Genomic DNA, 18,427 nt, shown 5'->3' with positions numbered 1-18,427 from the left:
GTGACATTTACTAGAGTCTGCAGACAGCCTGAAACAACAGCTCTAAGAGGTTTGACCTGTACTATCTAAATGCAGGGTTAACTCCTGGACTCCTTATTCTAGTGGCTCTGCCAAAACCACCCCAGCAGAGGATTCTTTGTGGAGCAGAAGAGTGCTGTGGGCCCACTGACTCAAACAGCTACACCCCAGCTGTTGGGGAAAGTACTGGGGCCGCTGCTACTGCACAGATGCCTCCACTTATTAGGAAGGAAACCCCATGCTGCTCCCCCAACCTCTCTGGGAGGAGAGCTCCCTTGCCACAGTTCCTGCCACTCCTGAGGGGAGGGAACCCTGCTGCCACTCTTGCCTGTCTGGGAAGGAAGAAAGCCCTAACATGCTCAAAGACTAATGGTAGGCCCATGGTCCAACAGACTTCCCTTGTGTATTTGGCCCCTGCCACTAACACTCTCAAGTGGGGTGAAGTCAGAGGATGGATGAGGGACCACAACAAAAAAGGGGAGGTCTTGGGGGGCCTGTGTCCTGCTGCATGTAGCGTCCCAGGATGCCTTAATCTGGCCTTCATTCTTGCCATCCTTACCATTGGATGCACATCTTCTCCTGGGGGGGAGAGCTCCCCTCTCCAAATCCAGACTACTCCAGTGGTTAGCGTGGGAGCCGGAGACTCCAGTACCCCAGTTCAATTCCTTCTTCTATCACAGTCTTCCATGGGCAAGCCTGACTCTCAGGTCTCAATCTGTAAACTGGGGATACGAGAACCCTTCCCTACCTGGTAGGGGTGTTCTGACAGTACATAGATGAAAGCTATTTGATGCTCAAATGACAGAGGCTGCAATTGCAGGGAATAGTAAATCTCCATTTAAAAAGAAAAAATCAGTGGTTCCTTCAGGAAGCTTTTCCCCCACCCAGCAGGTCACACTCTACTGTGCATGTAAACACGAAGGTTTCCGCCCTACCACTGCCAGCCATTCTCCTGCAGGTGATGGGATCCATCCAGGTCTTAACTGTTGGAGCAGGAAAGCCTCTGTTCTAGCTCCACTGCCACCAGCAAGCATTCACGTGCGTTGGCCGGTGTGCAGGCTTGGGACCAAGGTGTGAGGAGGGAAGTGGGTCAGGATGGGACAGGAAGGAACAGGAGTGCTGCAGGCAGGGAGAAGATAGCAGCAGCAACAGTAGCCGGATGGAGAGTGGGCAGCAACGGGATTGGAGAATTACAAGAGGCCAGGAACACGAGGGGAGGGGATGCAGTGGGGCGTGTGGGGCAGCAGCAAGGGAGCGAGCCCCGGGGCTGCTGATGCGCCTACAATGTCCGGGCAGCTCCTGCACGGATCTAGCCCTGTGAGCCAGGCAGGTCTACCTAGGTTGGGTGAGGTGGGAGCAGCGTCTTGCCCGGGGAAGGGGGGGTCAGGACCCAGCTCCTATGCACACGGAGCGGAAGCGAGCAGCGCAGTCACCCCTCGGCTCTTCCAGCCTGCGGCTCCTGCCGCGACTCCCATCTGGGGCAGCAGGTCGCGCGAAGAGCCGCTGTGCCGGGCCCCTGGAGAGGCGCTTGCGCACTGCGGGCCCCCGTCCCTCCCCCAAGTGGAAGCCGCTACAAAGGGGCGCGCAGGCGGCAGGAGGGTTCCGTGAGGCGCGAGCTCGCCCAGGGGGAGGAAGGGAGGAGAGGAGCCACCCAGACTGAGGCAGCGGTAGCCGAGCCAGCGCTCGCAGGCAGCTTTCCCCCTCTGGCCATGCAGCGCCGCGCCGGCTCGCTTCTTCCCACCGGCCCGGCGGCTCTCGCCGCCCCTTCTTCACGCCCGTCGTGGTGGCTAAGGAGAAGCAGCGGATCAACACGTTACTATCGGGGGACTCCCGGGGCTGCTGCTGCTCCCCTCTGAACTTGCAACAGGCAGGAGGAGCCGCTTGGCCGGTGCTAATTTCATGATCTAATTTCACCTTGCGGTGTTATCAGATGCGATCGCTAATCCCAGCAAGAGTTTTGCAAATCTCTTAAGCACCCTGGGCTGCATGCAGCAACCTGTTTACTCCCAGGCGCTGGTGAAGAGGAATTAGTGTTTGCAATGATGTGGCACGGGGGAGGGAACTTGTATGTTCGCAGAGATCTTTCTGTGCAATAAAGACAAGCCTCCGGGATGAAGCCAACATCGAGAGAACGTGAATAGGCAGCTCAAGACCCGGTGCAACTGTTACCACAGAAAGGGCGGAGCGCTGGATAGGGGGTTCCTCTAGCGTTTGCACTTGCTACATTAATTCGGAGACGTTGATGCAACTTCTCAAGGTTGTCCCGCCAGGCTGGCGGGGACAAGATCCCTCCTCGGCGTGCTGTTTATTTTTCCTTCGTTTGTTTTCTGGTCTCTCTCTTTCCGGTACATTTTCTGCGGCAATAAATCGAACTTGAAACTTGCAAAGGGATCAACGGTGTCCTTGATTAATACCCATTCTGCTGCTCCCCACCCCCGCTTTCTCCGTGCAGCTGGAGCCGGTGTGCGGGTGTTTGTCAGCAGCAGTGACATGGGTCCAACTCCCAACGCCACCAGCTTGGGCAGCAGCCGTTTATAAAGGGGGAGCCACCGCGTGCCACCACCCCACCGCCATGCAGCTCCACCGCGCGCCCTTCGCATTCGTCTTGATCCTGCAGCTGCTCGGAGCTTTGACCCCCTTCGCCCAGGTGCCTGGCCCCCAGGCACTCTTGGCACGAGCAGATGGCGAGAGGGAAGGTGCTCAGCCTGCGACCCGGCGCCAGGCAGCCCCTGGGCTGCTCCAGCAAGAGGACAGCCTCCAGACTGGCAGCGGAATCAGTTTAGGAAACGGGGCCAGAGGATCCTGGCAGAAAGCGCTTGTTCGCAGATCCAAAGCAACAGCACCACACGCAGCGGCGGAAGAGGCTGCCCCGCTGCACGGTGCTAGGGACGTTGCTGCTGAAGCTGCCCTTCGCTTGGGCGTGAGGAACAGGAGCAGTGGATTTCCTGCCGTGGAGCCTAGGGGGCGGCCTGATACTCCTTGGCAGGATCCTGGCGAGGGGGAGGTGAATACGGACCGATCGGTAGCTATGGGGATGGGAGGATCCTCTGCTCTCCAGTGGCTTGCAGTGCACGGGGAGGAAGGTAGCAGCCATGCAAGGCACAGCCCCAAGAGGCTTGCCAGGAGCATTGCCAGGAGCAGGAGAGGAGCCAGCGAGCTGCAGGGCAGGGGCAAGGAAGGAGTGGGAGGGAAAACTAAGGGCCTTAAGAATAGCAACCTGGCAAAGCCTTTAAACAGCTCCTTGGGCAGCCCTCCAGCCAGGGGTGAGGAGGAGGATGCCCCTCAGCTGCTGCCTCTGAATGGCTCCTCCCGTGATGGGCTAGAGAGGGGCGCAGGAGCCCGCAGCAATGGGACAAGCCGCCGGGCCCGGCTCAAGAACCCTTTCTACCCCCTGACTGAGGAGTCGTACGGTGCCTATGCGGTCATGTGCCTGTCCGTGGTGATCTTCGGCATCGGGATCATGGGCAACATGGCAGTGATGTGCATCGTGTGCCACAACTACTACATGAGGAGCATCTCCAACTCCCTGCTGGCCAACCTGGCCTTCTGGGACTTCCTCATCATCTTCTTCTGCCTGCCTCTGGTGATCTTTCAGGAGCTAACCAAAAAGTGGCTGCTGGCAGACTTCTCATGCAAAATCATTCCATACATTGAGGTAATTACAGTTGTTCATAATAATAACAATAGCTTACATTTATACAGCGCCTTTCCTCCCAAAGTACCTTACAAACTTACACTCTTTGGTAAACTTTAGACATAGGGATTCTTATCCCATCCACAGCAACCATTTCTGCAGAAAGAGGAGGCCTCTGGTAGCAAAGTGAGAAGAAATGTATAGTTTGTGCGTCCATGTTTTTTTCCATAACTCAGATTTGCTATGTATTACTAGCAGAGTATGTTGACAGCTACTGAATAGAGTCATTGTCCACCGGGTGTGTAGAGGCAATGTTTGGAACAGTATGATCACGTAGTCTTCTGTATGTCACATCCAAAAGACAATTTTCTTTTCCTGTCATTTTTCCATCCACAATTTTTAAAAATTATGTTAAGTATGGAGATTGTGCACATTAATTACAGCCAGAATCAGCTTATTTTACTGCCAAAAGTGCTTGCAATGAAGAATTTTCTCCCATTCCCTAAACTTTTTTTAAAGAATGGAAAATTAATGTATTTGCCCCACCCACAGTTACACAAGAAACTGAGGAATATATTGGCAGCTTTTCAGAGCTGCTAATACTTGGATATTTCTCACATAGCCATACAACCTGATAAAAGTTAATGCTCTTACTTAAGGTGATTCTATTACACTTCTTTTGCCTCCTGGGGCCCTAAAGGGAAAGTATCTTAAAAAATTGTTTAAGTCTTTCTTCTTGTAAAGCTGATCATGCAGTGAGGGAGGTGCCTTTATAGTCAAAGCCCCGGGAATGTGATATGTGCACTGTTAACTTATCCTTCTATTTCCAAATCCCCCAATTATTATTTGGTTTTTCTTAAAAAATGACCCAAGTTCCATTTAATTCCTAACGTCTTGACAACTGTTCAGACATTCTGCCAACCATGGTTTCAGCCATCTGGCTAGACTCCTGCTACTGTTCAGGTTCTCCACTTTATTTATTTACTGGAAGCCGAAAACTGAAGCTTGTTGGTAGTGTGTAGCCCACAATTCTGGCAAGCTGTACTGTATGCCTTTGACACTATATGTATAACATTATTTCTTTACCTAAAGTATGGGGTAGGTGAGCAAAAAACAGCTGTTGATCAATTGATCCTTAAATGGTTTATTAGGCACACAGGAAACTATTTTTTCATTACTAATTATACTGTCAATTTCCACATCACTTTGGTGCATTGAATAAAACATAAGTAAATGGTGATATATGTTAGGGATTAGAATCAGACATGTAGCCATTAAAATAGCTGTCATCACTTCTTTATATTAGGCACAGTGTATTATTGGTGTTCCTGGGTGGTGTGCTACATTTTGATGCATCTAATTTAAGTCAGTGGAGTCCAGTGGTCAACAGTTTCCATAGTACATTAACTTAAAATAAAATATTAAAAATACTAATTTATGAGGTAGAAACATTAAACAAATTTGGTTATTAATAACCAAATTTATTTTGTTGAGAATGGATGGTTAGTAGTGAATATAATGATGGTCAGAAAATTGAATTTTGTGATTTTAAAAGTCCCATTTGCCAGTAACTAATATACTAAATGAATAAGCAGTATCCATTTCAATGAAATTAATTTCTATTATATTTAAAATATATCAAGACTTTCCTATAGTGTTATTTCACACATCCTAATTTTCCTATGCTGCATTTTCATACAGAATAGGAAATATTTTTTGTTATCATTGTAATGCTGATTCCTGTTACATGTCAGTGATTTAAAATGGCTTTTATGTCCTGTATTATCTGACAATTGCACAGTATAGCCACATCATTCTTGAAAATGTAATTGCTTATATTATCACAAGTTTGGACTTGCAAAAGATCTGAATACTTTATAAACTAGAGAAAGTTACAAGAAACTGTCTCTTCTGATGTAAATGTTACTGATTTAAGTCGGTGAGAGAGATACAATCTTCCAGAAATCCATAAGCAATAACTAGTTTTATACACATTTAAACAATTAATTCAGTGACAGGATGTATGGTCCTATGTCACATATGTGCTTTTGAACCCACCTGTAGTTTCAAAGGGGCATAGAACAAGTTGCTCAGTAAAGAATATCTGATTAGCCAGAGCAAGTTATGTAACTGTAAGGTGACTCAAGCTTGCTTTGTACTGTATTTAAAAGTCTTAACTAACACAATGAACTATATTGAATAGTCTTAGTTTAGCAATTTATGCCTAATTGCTATCTAATAATGCTGCTTAATGGATGTTAATTGTGCAGAAAATTTTTAACAAGCACATACAAGCAATTATAAAATTGTGTACACTTTTGTGAAAATAGATTTATTTTAAGATTTTTTTTCTGTCTGAGCTTCCAGCATTATTTCTGAAAGGTTGGCCCTCTTAATAGCATCTAATTTAAAGTGCACTTTCCACATTTATTAAAGATCTGGTGCGGAAAAGCATAAGCATGCATTTCTGCCCCGTAAATCTGCCACATTTGGGTCATCTGTAGCTGTCTTTTCAACTACATAACTGGAAATAATTAAAAGAATATTGAACACCTTCAGGAGAAATAAACTGATTAATAAAGGCTCCAATGCCCCTTACACATGTTTAATGAGAGGGGAGAGAGCCCCTAAGGATCATAGCTTGGGAGGGTGCAGAAGCTAGGAATGCCATCAACTCTGTGTGCTGCTTTTTAACTTTGTGTTCAGCACCTCTGAAAATCTTCCACTTTTTATTTACATGAAATTTTTGGCTTGAATAATATACATTGTTTTCCCATCCACTTTCCTTGATAGTACTCTCTAAAAGGGATTTTAGGAGCAGCACTCAGGTCAGAGCCAGAAGGTAAGAGGGTTCAAGCAGCACTGTAAAGGCAGTTGGCCTTGGCAGATCCTCCCCCTCTGGGCATTGAGACCCTCAGCCTCATGCTGTGTGGGTGAATCTCACTGCTATAAGAGAAGAATTAGACAAAAGCTCAGGAATGCTAAAAGATGGTGTATCCATTCCCCTTTGTGCAACGGAGCATCATTATGCACTCCATGGTTGGTTTTTCATTTTCATATCCTAATTAGGCTTTAATAGAAAGAAGTATGCTGACCGGCAATATTAATGATACTTGTACTTTTCTTCTTCAGAGCATTTCACAAACATTAACTAAATGGAACCCAGAAGCCTGCTGTGAAGTGGGATTTTTATAGTTTGGAAACTAGAAGCAGACAAGTTAAGTAACTTGTGTAAGGCCACAGTTACTTGTTTAAGGTGACCATGATTAGAAACTGCCCCCAACTTCCAGACTTTAATTGGAACTTCTCTCTAGTTGTATGTGTCCGTCCTGCATTTAGAGGTTAGAATAGAAATGTGACTGGTTTGGTTAAGATAGGTTGAAAATAGAGATAACATTCTTTAGTGAAATAGGGTACCTTTTGAGGGATTTAATTGCTCAGGGAATGGGAAAGGGGTATAGAACATATCACCCTTCAGGTGCTGATTTGAATCCAGCTCAGGTTGGTAGTGAATAAAAGTCAGTGTCTTCTGATGCCTTGTTCATTGATCTATACACAGTGTGTTAGTGGCATCAGTCCAGTTTCTGGCAGGCAACTTCCAGCTCACTAAAGCCACCACACAATTATCATTTTTAGTGGCAAGTGTAAATTGATTTGGCCTGGAAAACTGACTACTTTCTCTCCACCCCAGAGTTGGTCCCATTATTGCAAATTTGAGGCACATTTATGAGAAAGTTGGCCACTCTGTGCCTGTTCCAAGGCTGTTCATACAGCCTTGTTTGATACATTTGGCATTAATAAAACAAATACATTAAATATTTTGAGCTTTCCAGGGCAAGGACTGGTACAGGGCATAGCATTTTCTGCATTTAACAAATAATTTTTTTTAAAGTTTTTAATAAATTGGTACGTTTTCATTTTATAGCTGCATGATGACATCAGCCACTAGCACTGTTGTATTTGGTGTTCTGTCAGTGTTTCTTTCCTCTACACATCTCTGTCTTCAGGGGGTTTATAAATTGTCCATAAAATTTGCTTTTGGCATTAATTTGTATGCAGTATTTCAGCATGGAAATGAATTTGTGTCAGACTACGTTTAAAATTGGGTCAGCAATATTTGTCACACAACTGGAGAAAGAAAAAGGCAGCTTTATCACAGGCACCACTGAATATTGTCTTGACACTGGGCTGTCCTCTCTCACAGATGCTGAGTGTTTGTGTGACAGGGTGTTCTTGTTAAGTATGAACGGGTAGGTTTAACAATAGTGTCATGGTGCTAGTGCTAAGAATCAGGTCATGAACACCTCATCTAGAATGGTGAAGAGTTTGAGCTTCACTTAAGAAAACTGCTGTTTCCTTTATTAAAAGTCTAAGTGTTGTTTACTTACGTTTATTGGTAGATTTCAAAGAAGAAAGGGAACTAAAAATTGAATCTATTACAAATTTTAAAAATAATGATTGTGTGGTGTTTTTTCTAAAGAAACAATAAAAATCATTTAGTCTGAAAAAGCATCATGTTCCTTACTGTTCTTGATGAAGAGTTGGTGCAGTAATGTCTAGTTCCAGGGTCATGACACTAGGGTTAACTATCTCCTCTAGCAGAATTCAAGAACAGCCACCTGAAATCAGCACAGAATACCTGCACCACCAGGACATGTGAAAGGGTAACAAATACAGAGCAGTGTGCCAGGTAGCACCATGATAAGTGCTCTTTGCTACTACAGAGGAGCAGCCACATTATATACATCTGCAGAACATTTCCATGATACCAACATTCATGATTCCCACAGGGCTTTTCTGATCCTGAACTCGATATGCCTCTTCCTCCAGTATACAAATTCTGATTACTAATAGGAGATGAGTATTGTGTTTCTAGTCAACTCTAGGCATGGGACTATTTCATTTTGGACAAGAGTAATAGGCAAAGTAGCATCACTGTATGAAGCACATCTAAAAACATAGAGCAATGAACAAATGTTAAGTATCATTTTATCATAGGAGGAACAAGGATTTATATTTTACTTCTGTATTTTTGTTGTTTCATTGTAACAGCTATAATTTGTTCCCCCCTTCATTCAACACAAACATTAAATAATAAAAAGATAACTTAATACTTTGCAATATTTAGAGTATAATAGACATAGAACATATTGCAGATACTGAGCTGATTGTATTTGTTTAATGAAGGCAAAAATGACAAGGATTTAGGCGCCACCGCAGGATGTTGCATTAAAAATACCCTAAGAACGAAGAGTTGGTGTGCATATAGAGCAGTCAAAATAGGAGAATAGACTATCAAGTCTCAGAAATTTTTTTTTACAGTTTCTTTATGGATGTGACGAGTGTGCAGGCAAGGGCTAATGAGGTCTCATTCTGAGTTCAGAATCAGTTCATCCAGTGGCTCTCAGTATTTTCTGTATAGTGACCCCATGTCACAACAGAAAATGTTTCCAGATCCCCTTCCCATGTAACTATAAATAGGGCCCTACCAAATTCATGGTGCATATTCGTCAATTTCATGGTCATAAGCTTTTAAAAATAATAAATTTCATGATTTCAGATATTTAAATCTGAAATTTCACAGTGTTGTAACTGTAGGGGTCCTTACGCAAAAAGGGGTAGTGGGGAGGTTACAAAGTTATTGTAGGGGGGTCGTGGTATTGCCACAACTGCTGCTGTGCTGCTGCTGGCGGTGGCACTGCTTTCAGAGTTGGGCAGCCAGAGAGCAGCAGTTGCTGGCCAGGAGCCCAGCTCTGAGGGCAGCAGCACCACCAGCAGCAGTGCAGAAGTAAGGATGGCGTGGTATGGTATTGCCACTCTTACTTCTGTGCTGTTGCCTTCAGAGCTGGACCCTAGGCCCGCAGCCACCACTCTCTGACCACCCAGCTCTGAAGGAAGTGCAGAAATAAGGGTGGCAATACCACAACCTCCCTACAATAACCATGCAACCCCTCCATAACCCTCTTTTGGATCTGGACCCTCAGTTTGAGAAATGCTTGTTTCCCCTTTGAAATCTGTATTGTATAGGGTAAAAGTACACAAAAGATCAGATTTCACAGTAGAGATCAGATTTCACGGTCTATGACGTATTTTTCACGACCATGAAATTTAAAGAAGTATGAGCTGGATGAATGGACTAGAAGGTGGATAGAAAGCCAGCTTTCTCATCAGGCTTAATGGGTAGTGATCGATGACTCTGTGTCTAATTGGCAGCTGGTATCAAGTGGATGCCCCAAGGGTGTTCATTGATGATCTGCAGGATTGCATGGATAGCACCCACAGCAAGTTTGCAGATGACACTAAACTGGGAGGAGTGGTAGATACGCTGGAGGGTAGCGATAGGATACAGAGGGACTTAGACAAATCAGAGGATTGGGCCAAAAGAAATCTGATGCAGTTCAATGAAGACAAGTGCAGAGTCCTGCACTTAGGACGGAAGAATCCCATGCACTGCTACAGACTAGGGACTGAATGGCTAGGCAGCAGTTCTGCAGAAAAGGACCTAGGGGTTACAGTGGATGAGAAGCTGGATATGAGTCAATAGTGTACCGTTGTTGCCAAGAAGGCATTTTGGGCTGTATAAGTAGGAGCATTGCCAGCAGATCGAGGGATGTGATCGTTCCCCTCTATTTGGCATTGGTGAGGCCTCATCTGGAGTACTGTGTCCCGTTTTGCCTCCCACACTACAAGAAGGATGTGGAAAAATTGGAAAGAGTCCAGCAGGGGGCAACAAAAATGATTAGTGGGCTGGAGCACATGACTTATGAGGAGAGGCAAAGGGAACTGGGATTATTTAGTCTGCGGAAAAGAAGAACAAGGGGGGATTTGATAGCTGCTTTCAACTACTTGAAAGAAGGTTCCAAAGAGGATGAATCTAGACTGTTCTTAGTGGTAGCAGATGACAGAACAAGGAGTAATGGTCTCAAGTTCTGGTGGGGGAGGTTTGGATTGGATATTAGGAAAAACTTTTTCACCAGGAGGGTGGTGAAGCACTGGAATGGATTACCTAGGGAAGTGGTGAAATCTCCTTCCTTAAGAGGTTTTTAAGGTCATGCTTGACAAAGCCCTGGCTGGGATGATTTAGTTGGGGATTGGTCCTGTTTTGAGCAGGGGGTTGAACTAGATGAGCTCCCGAGATCCCTTCCAACCCTGATATTCTATTCTATGATTCTATGAGTTTGGCGGGGCCCTAGCCATAAAGAAAGGTCATGCCTCCCAGGTCGGGATGTCATGACCTAATTTACATTTTTGTTTTGTTCAACAATTCTTCCTTAATCCTCTCTGCCAGTCTTATTTCTGTTGCCTTTCCCCACTCATTTAATTTGCATCTCTCCCTTGATCAACTGGAGGATCCACATCTAAAGTTCTGCAGGTGAGGACTGAAAGCCGTGGGAAAGTGGCCAGAAATAGAAGTAGGATCAACTGATAAAAGCTTTAGAACATTCAGTTAACTGCTGAAGTGAATGAATGGGAACTGGTAGACTAGCACAGAAGGGCAGGGGGAAGAGAACTGATGCAATAAGCTGGCTTACTCCTCCAGTGAATGTTTTCATGAATTTAATGTTATTGTTTAATGACTCAAAGATTGACTAATGACTAGGAAGTTAGTGATCCAAGGGCTATGCCAACTCTGAAGGACAGCCCTGGTGCCCAATAAAATCCTGTTTTAATGTACATCGTGTGTGTGTGTGTGTGTGTGTGTGTGTGTGTGTGTGTGTGTGTGTGTGTGTGTGTGTGTGCAATATCTTGTAAATATTTTTAAACAAACAACATGAAAATCAATGAGATATTTTTAATGGCAAAGTATTTTCTGGGTATGTTTTGTTGGTGAGAAGGAGGGGAAATCTGTCATTTTCTCCTCTTCCCTAATTAAGGTTATACTGAACAAGACAGTTGGGGGAGTTTATTTTCCTCTTAGCATGTCAGATTTGTTTTCATGTAATTGGAAATGTGGAACTTTCAGTTCTGATCTAATAAGAGAAACACGAGCCTTGCCTGCTGGTGTCTTCATGGACATCTAACGATTGAGGGAAAAGTTCTGTGATGTAAGAGATCCACATGGAACTAAATCAGAAAATTAAGTGAGGAAAGCCCGGCTAACTTAAAAGTGTATATTGTATAAAATCAAAGGCATAGTGGGCCTGATTCACCACTGTGGTGCTCCAGTTTTAAACTTGTATAACACAGTCTCTAATCTAATCAGAGGGGTAGCCTTGTTAGTCTGAATCTGTAAAAGCAGCATGCATCCGACGAAGTGGGTATTCACCCATGAAAGCTCATGCTCCAATATATCTGTTAGTCTATAAGGTGCCACAGGACTCTTTGCTGCTTTTACAGTCTCTAAGGTGCCACAAGTACTCCTCGTTCTTTTCGCTGATACAGACTAACACAGCTACCACTCTGAAACCTGTCAATGTAATCAGGTTTTTGCAGTAAAGACTGAAACACTAGGCCAGCTTCTTCGCTGGAGTAAATCAAAGCCAATGGAGCAACACAGATTTATACCATTTGAGGATCTGTACTTCTGTCCTGACTCACCCGGTTGTACTTCTTGACTGGAGTTCTGTTTACAGTGAGTTATCTGCGTTCCGCAATTATCTAGGCATACCGCCATGGGTTAAAGATAGAGCTTCGCTCATAGCAGTGGTTTTCAGCCCACGGGCCAGTTGTGGCCGAGTCAGCACATAGCTGCAACCCATGTGACATCCTCAGAGCCATACGGGTAGTATATAGAGAGAGCTGCATATGCGGCCCACAGTGGTAAATAGGTTGAGCACGACTGGCTCATAGCTCATAGATATCCATGTCCCCCCAGTTTTGTCAGTTTAACTCATTCATATCACTACTGTGACATGTTTTTGAAGATTAACATGCAGTTTGTTAATATGGAGGCACACACTTAAAGTAAAACTGTTCATAGCAAAGTAGATTGAATGCCCTGTGGCCAAATTCTCCCCCCTCACACACCCATTGATCTCAGTGGGCATTACTCCTATCCTGCAGGGGGGACAGTCAGACCCCAGAAATGAGTCAGTGCCCTGAAGCAAGGCAGTTAGAGTGAATTCCTATTTGTATCTATTCTGGAGGAGCTGGAAAGGATTTAGATTAGAGTGTTCCACTGCATTTTGGTTTTTTACCATTTTTTCCATGGAATCGTTACATTCATTAACGTGTGCAAGATAGGAAACTGCTGCATGAGCCAGACACATGCTGGCATTATTTAGCATGTTTCATGAGTAAACCAACAGTTGCATTTGAAAAGCTGACTTCCCCTGTTCCTAGCTAAGTCGTCAGTCAGTTAACATGACAGGAACCTCGTAGGTTACGTTTGTTCATGGTAGACATGCCTTCTTTCATTAGTCCAGTTCTAACTGCAGCATCTAATGTTTTAGCCATGGCAAAACCTGATATAATCTATAATGGGACCCTGAAACCACTAAAAGGAGGTGCTTGTGCTACTCAGTTAGAATAGACATTAAAAAAGAGGAAAAAAAGTTTACTTAAAAAAAGCCAGCATCTCTTTCCCTGTACTGATTTTTGCAGTTCCCTCACCATTTTAAGACTCAGGAGCATTCCCTTCTCTGCATATGTAGAGACTCTTGGCAAGAGGCTAAGAGCTGTGCGTTGATCCATTTGGTATTTGTGTTGGAAGATAAGGTGGTTAAAGATGTTGATGTCAAGAATACACAAAAGATTTAAGTTTCAGAGACAAAAATCAGAGACTGTAAATTTGCCACTGTGACATCTCAGCCCTGATGTATGAAAATTCTTTTTATTAGCTCATTTAATCATTGCCACTTTTTAATGCTTATCGAAGATTTTCCTGTAACTCTAATTTCTCTTTAGTTATTTTTGTTTTTTGCCAGTATTACCAAGCGTTTCTTTGAGCCTTATCAGATAGTTTAATTCTCAAAATTAATAGCTTCACCGATTTAAAATGTTTACAGTTCTGCTTTGTCGTCATTAATTATTCCTCCCATTGCAGGTTAATTAATAAGAGATTGCATCTTACTCATTCCCTCTCTCAGGAAGCTGCCCAACTAAGCTAGTGCCTAACAGTTTTAATCCCAAAGGTCTAATATTTTGCAGTGATATTGAATTTTAGCAATCAGATATGGCCATTAAATGCTCAAGGCCAACATGAATGATACATTTATATAATTGCGTTTAATTGCACTATCTATCTTTGCAGAACTTTTAATGGAATGTATATAAACAAGAATATTTCAAAATTATGATGGAAATAAGAATGCATTTTGAAATGCAACATTATAGAATCTTAATTATCTCACTGCACATTGAATTTGAGTAAGCAGAAATTACAGTCAGCTGCCCAATATCTCCATATATTTTACCAGTTAATAACAGACATGGCTAATCTATTATGCAAGTAGCATTCTTCTAAATGAACAGGAAAATCATTTAACAATTCCTATTAACATACCTTCACTGCTCTTTCGCACCAGGACATTTTAGGCACAGCAGCAATCTATAAAATGATGAGAGTAAATGAGTTAGAGTGCACCACAACAAAATTGAAGGATGTAATCTTTCTCCAATTGAAGTAAACAGAAGTTTTGCATTTGAATTGAAGTTGAATTTATTGGAAGCTGGATTAGGCTAAAAATGTATATGGTCTTCTCACAAAAATAAAATGATAGGGAGTTATCTTTTGTGACAGTACAAGATCCCTACTTACACGTGGAATGACAGATATTAGAGCTAGACAAGATGTGATGAGTCATCCTGTCCTTGCTCTGTTAATGCAACATTGTTCCTCATAGTGTATTATTGAAAGCTTTGTCTAGTCCAGTTTTAAATTGCTTGAACAATGGGGCATCCACTACTTCTCTTGGTTAGGGTGACCAGATGTCCCATTTTTACAGGGACAGTCCCTTTTTGGGGGACTTTTTCTTATATAGGTGCCTATTATCCCCCACCTCCTGTTTTTTCACAGTTGCTATCTGGTAACTCTACTGTTGGCCTGTATCCTAGAGTGCAATAGCCTCTGCTACTAGGACATGATATTCAGCCAAAATTTTCCTGTGATCTGATTCATAGATTCTAGAACTGGAAGGGACCTTGAGAGGTCATCGAGTCCAGTCCCCTGCCCTCATGGCAGGACCAAATACTGTCTAGACAGTCCCTGATAGACATTTATCTAACCTACTCTTAAATATCTCCAGAGATGGAGATTCTAGAACCTCCCTAGGCAATTTATTCCAGTATTTAACCACCCTGACAGTTAGGAACTTTTTCCTAATGTCCAACCTAAACCTCCCTTGCTGCAGTTTAAGCCCATTGCTTCTTGTTCTGTCCTTAGAGGCTAAGGTGAACAAGTTTTCTCCCTTCTCCTGATGACACCCTTTTAAGTACCTGAAAACTGCTATCATGTCCCCTCTCAGTCTTCTCTTTTCCAAACTAAACAAACCCAATTCTTTCAGCCTTCCTTCATAGGTCATGTTCTCAAGACCTTTAATCATTCTTGTTGCTCTTCTCTGGACCCTCTCCAATTTCTCCACATCTTGAATATTAATTGCAATATTCTAGCTAAAGGGTTAGATCCTGGCTCCACTTAAATCAATGAGAGTTTTGCCATTTATTTCTGCAGGGTCAGGATTTCATCCTAAATCTCTTTGGGACAGATTTTCAGAGGTATTTACATGCCAAAATATGTAGCTAAGCATCTAGGGTGGGATTCGCAGGGGGATGGGGGAATTTAGACTGAGAGTTGCAGTGCCTAAATTTTACGTGCCTTGCTGCATAGGCCCTGGCTCTGGGGCTGGAGCACCCACAGGAAAAAAATTGTGCATGCTCAGCACCCATTGGCAGCCCAACTGCTCAGCTCCTCCCCCTCTCTCCCAGTGCCTCCCACCCACTGCAATCAGCAGAGGGGGGGCCTTTGGGGAAGGGGTGGAGTGGGGGCAGGGACTGTGGAGGAGCAGGGGTTGAGCACCCCAGAGGAAGGAGGAAAGTCAGCACCTCTGCCCTGCCACCAAGTGGAATTTATAACCCCAAGTTAGGCATCCAGGCTTCACTTAAAGTGCATTTGGTGCCTATAAAAAGGATTAACAGAAGCCAGCGTGCTGAGTGGGGAGCTGCCTAAACTCAGTAGGAAATACTGAGAAGAGGGGTGTGTCCTAAGCTCCACCTCTCATAGAGAGTTAGGTGCCTACGTCTGGGGTGGAGGGAAGTGCCTGCATTTGCTGGAGGGTTACAGCCATGACCTTTCTCATAGGTACTTAAATCAGGTCAGTTATTTCTCAAGAAAACCTGAGAAGGAGATGGTGCCACTAGTGCATCCCTGCTCTCATCTCTCATAGCCCTGTGTTTAGAGCACTCACCCAGGATATGAGAGGCCAAAGTTCCAGTTCTAGCTTTGCCTGCTTTAACAAAGTATGTGCTGCCTGTTCAAATAATTCAGTAGTTGTTGGAGCAGGGAGGTAGGTCTCCCACATCCCAGAGGCACACTCTAATTATTGGGCCCGAGAGTCATTCTCCCTTTTTTTCTTCTGGCCCAATGAATGTTTAATTATTTATACAAAGTGGAATGGCTTTATCAGGAGAGACTGAGACACCTCCCTTACTCCTGACCTAAATAGTCCATGGGTCAGTGATTAGGGCAGTCCCCTGAGAGATCTGAGATGTAGATTCAAATCCCTGCGCTACCTCAGGCAGAGAGGGGAAGTGAACCGAGGTCTCCTGCATGAGTGCCTGAATCACTAAGCCGAAGGTTGGGGGAGGGGACACTGCAGCCTTCTCCTCTGGCAGTGGTGCTTTGTATGTTTTGTATCTGATAGGTGGCCTGAGAAAGCTTTCAGACAGAGGTCCACAGGCAGCACTATCCTAAAATGGCAGATAGATGAATCCTCTTGTTGATCTGGCCCCTACGGACTTCAGGTGCCTGCAATGTTAGGTGGCAGCCGAGCCGGCGTTTTGTAAATGCTAGTGGCAAAAAAGGCAGCTGGGCATCTAAGTCAGCCTTGTGAATCCCACCCCCAGCAAGATTTGTCAGATGTGCCAAAGCAGATTAAGTGCCTAAATCTCATTGATTTCAAAGGAGTTACGGCCCCTGCCCTGCTTTTGAAAATCCCTCTAAACATCTAGCTGCATCTTTGGGCACCTAAATACCATTGAAAAGCTGGCCCTTTTACTACAGCACTGTAAATTCATGGGCAGAACGTCTTTAAAGGTAAACATAGCATAGTAAATTACATTATGGCTCTTGCATTTTAATAGTCCTGGTATTTTTAAATAGGAGTCATTTTATATGCAACTAACTTCACCTGATATATGAGGAAGGAGGATTTTTAAATGGAAAATATTCAAATAGACATTTTACTAGTGAATTTTATTGTGACGGTGCTGTATACAAGCTGTATACAATGTTAACAGCTTGGGATCTAGCCTGTAGTCATCTCCTATATTTTTAAAATATATTTCAGACAGCATCCATATTAAAAATGTGTTCACTTTTCTCCCATACAGGTAGCTTCTCTTGGAGTCACTACGTTCACACTATGTGCGCTCTGTATAGACCGATTTCGTGCTGCCACTAATGTACAGATGTATTATGAGATGATTGAAAACTGTACTTCAACAACTGCCAAACTGGCTGTTATATGGGTTGGTGCTCTATTGTTGGCACTTCCGGAGGTCGTTCTACGCCAGTTGACAAAGGAAGATTCTGCATTTAGTGGCAGCCCACCTGGGGAACGGTGCATGGTAAAGATCTCTACTGAATTACCTGATACCATTTATGTATTAGCTCTCACATATGATGGTGCAAGACTCTGGTGGTATTTTGGCTGCTACTTTTGTTTGCCTACTCTTTTCACTATTACCTGTTCTCTGGTAACAGCCAGGAAAATCAGACGAGCAGAAAAGGCTTGCACACGAGGGAACAAGCGACAAATTCAGCTGGAAAGTCAGATGAACTGCACAGTGGTGGCTTTGACCATTTTGTATGGGTTTTGCATCATTCCTGAAAACATCTGCAACATTGTGACTGCTTACATGTCCACAGGAGTCTCTCGGCAGACTATGGATCTCCTCCACCTCATTAGCCAGTTTCTTTTGTTCTTTAAGTCCTGTGTGACCCCAGTCCTCCTTTTCTGTCTTTGCAAACCGTTCAGTCGGGCCTTTATGGAATGTTGTTGTTGTTGCTGTGATGAATGCATCCAGAAGTCTTCAACGGTGACAAGCGATGACAATGACAATGAGTACACCACAGAGCTTGAACTCTCCCCTTTCAGTACCATCCGTCGTGAAATGTCCACCTTTGCTTCGGTTGGGACTCACTGCTAATAGACTCTATGGCTTTATTTGCAGTACTTCTAATTTTTTTAAACTTCATATTTTTCTTGTTGGAACAAAATGCAAGGAAAAAATGTTGCTTATAAGAACTACCCTGTAAACCAATTTGCATATTAACAATTGTGCTTTGGAAAATAATTTCTGTTTAGTTATTAAAATGAGAGAGCCAACATGGAGTTTTAAATCATTATATTTGGGATGGTGCTAGTATTTTATTGTTTGAGGTAGGGGGAAAACCACGTTGACCTACTTTATTTAATTTCTTGCTAATTTTTTTATAATCACTGTAAATTGATTACATAAACATTGTGGTTTTTTGCAGGATGTTTAATGTAAAAGATGTGGTGGAAAGTATTTGAAGCTAGTTTTAATCCAATTTACTGTACAATATTGTGAGAATATTTGGAGTTTGGAAAATTTACAAGGTAGCATAATAATAAATGAGATTTTATTCTTTAA

General features: G+C 43.6%; 1 protein-coding gene across 1 annotated transcript; it reads left to right on the top strand.

The window, feature by feature from the left end:
* Positions 1-1,605: 1,605 nt before the first annotated feature.
* Positions 1,606-18,427, top strand: GPR37 (G protein-coupled receptor 37). Its single transcript, XM_030549165.1, has 2 exons — positions 1,606-3,673; positions 17,141-18,427. The coding sequence occupies exons 1-2, from the start codon at positions 2,591-2,593 to the stop codon at positions 17,957-17,959; spliced, it is 1,902 nt and encodes a 633-aa protein (XP_030405025.1). The 5' UTR covers positions 1,606-2,590; the 3' UTR covers positions 17,960-18,427.

The sequence above is a fragment of the Gopherus evgoodei genome, chromosome 1 (genome assembly GCF_007399415.2).
Source record: "Gopherus evgoodei ecotype Sinaloan lineage chromosome 1, rGopEvg1_v1.p, whole genome shotgun sequence".
NCBI lineage: Eukaryota > Metazoa > Chordata > Testudines > Testudinidae > Gopherus > Gopherus evgoodei.
This window is presented reverse-complemented; position numbering and strand designations above follow the sequence as displayed.

Coding starts and splice junctions, on each gene's coding strand:
- GPR37 (XM_030549165.1), top strand. CDS start 2,591: ATGCAGCTCCACCGCGCGCCCTTCGCATTCGTCTTGATCCTGCAGCTG. Junction 3,674..17,140: donor AAATCATTCCATACATTGAG/GTAATTACAGTT, acceptor TCTCCCATACAG/GTAGCTTCTCTTGGAGTCAC.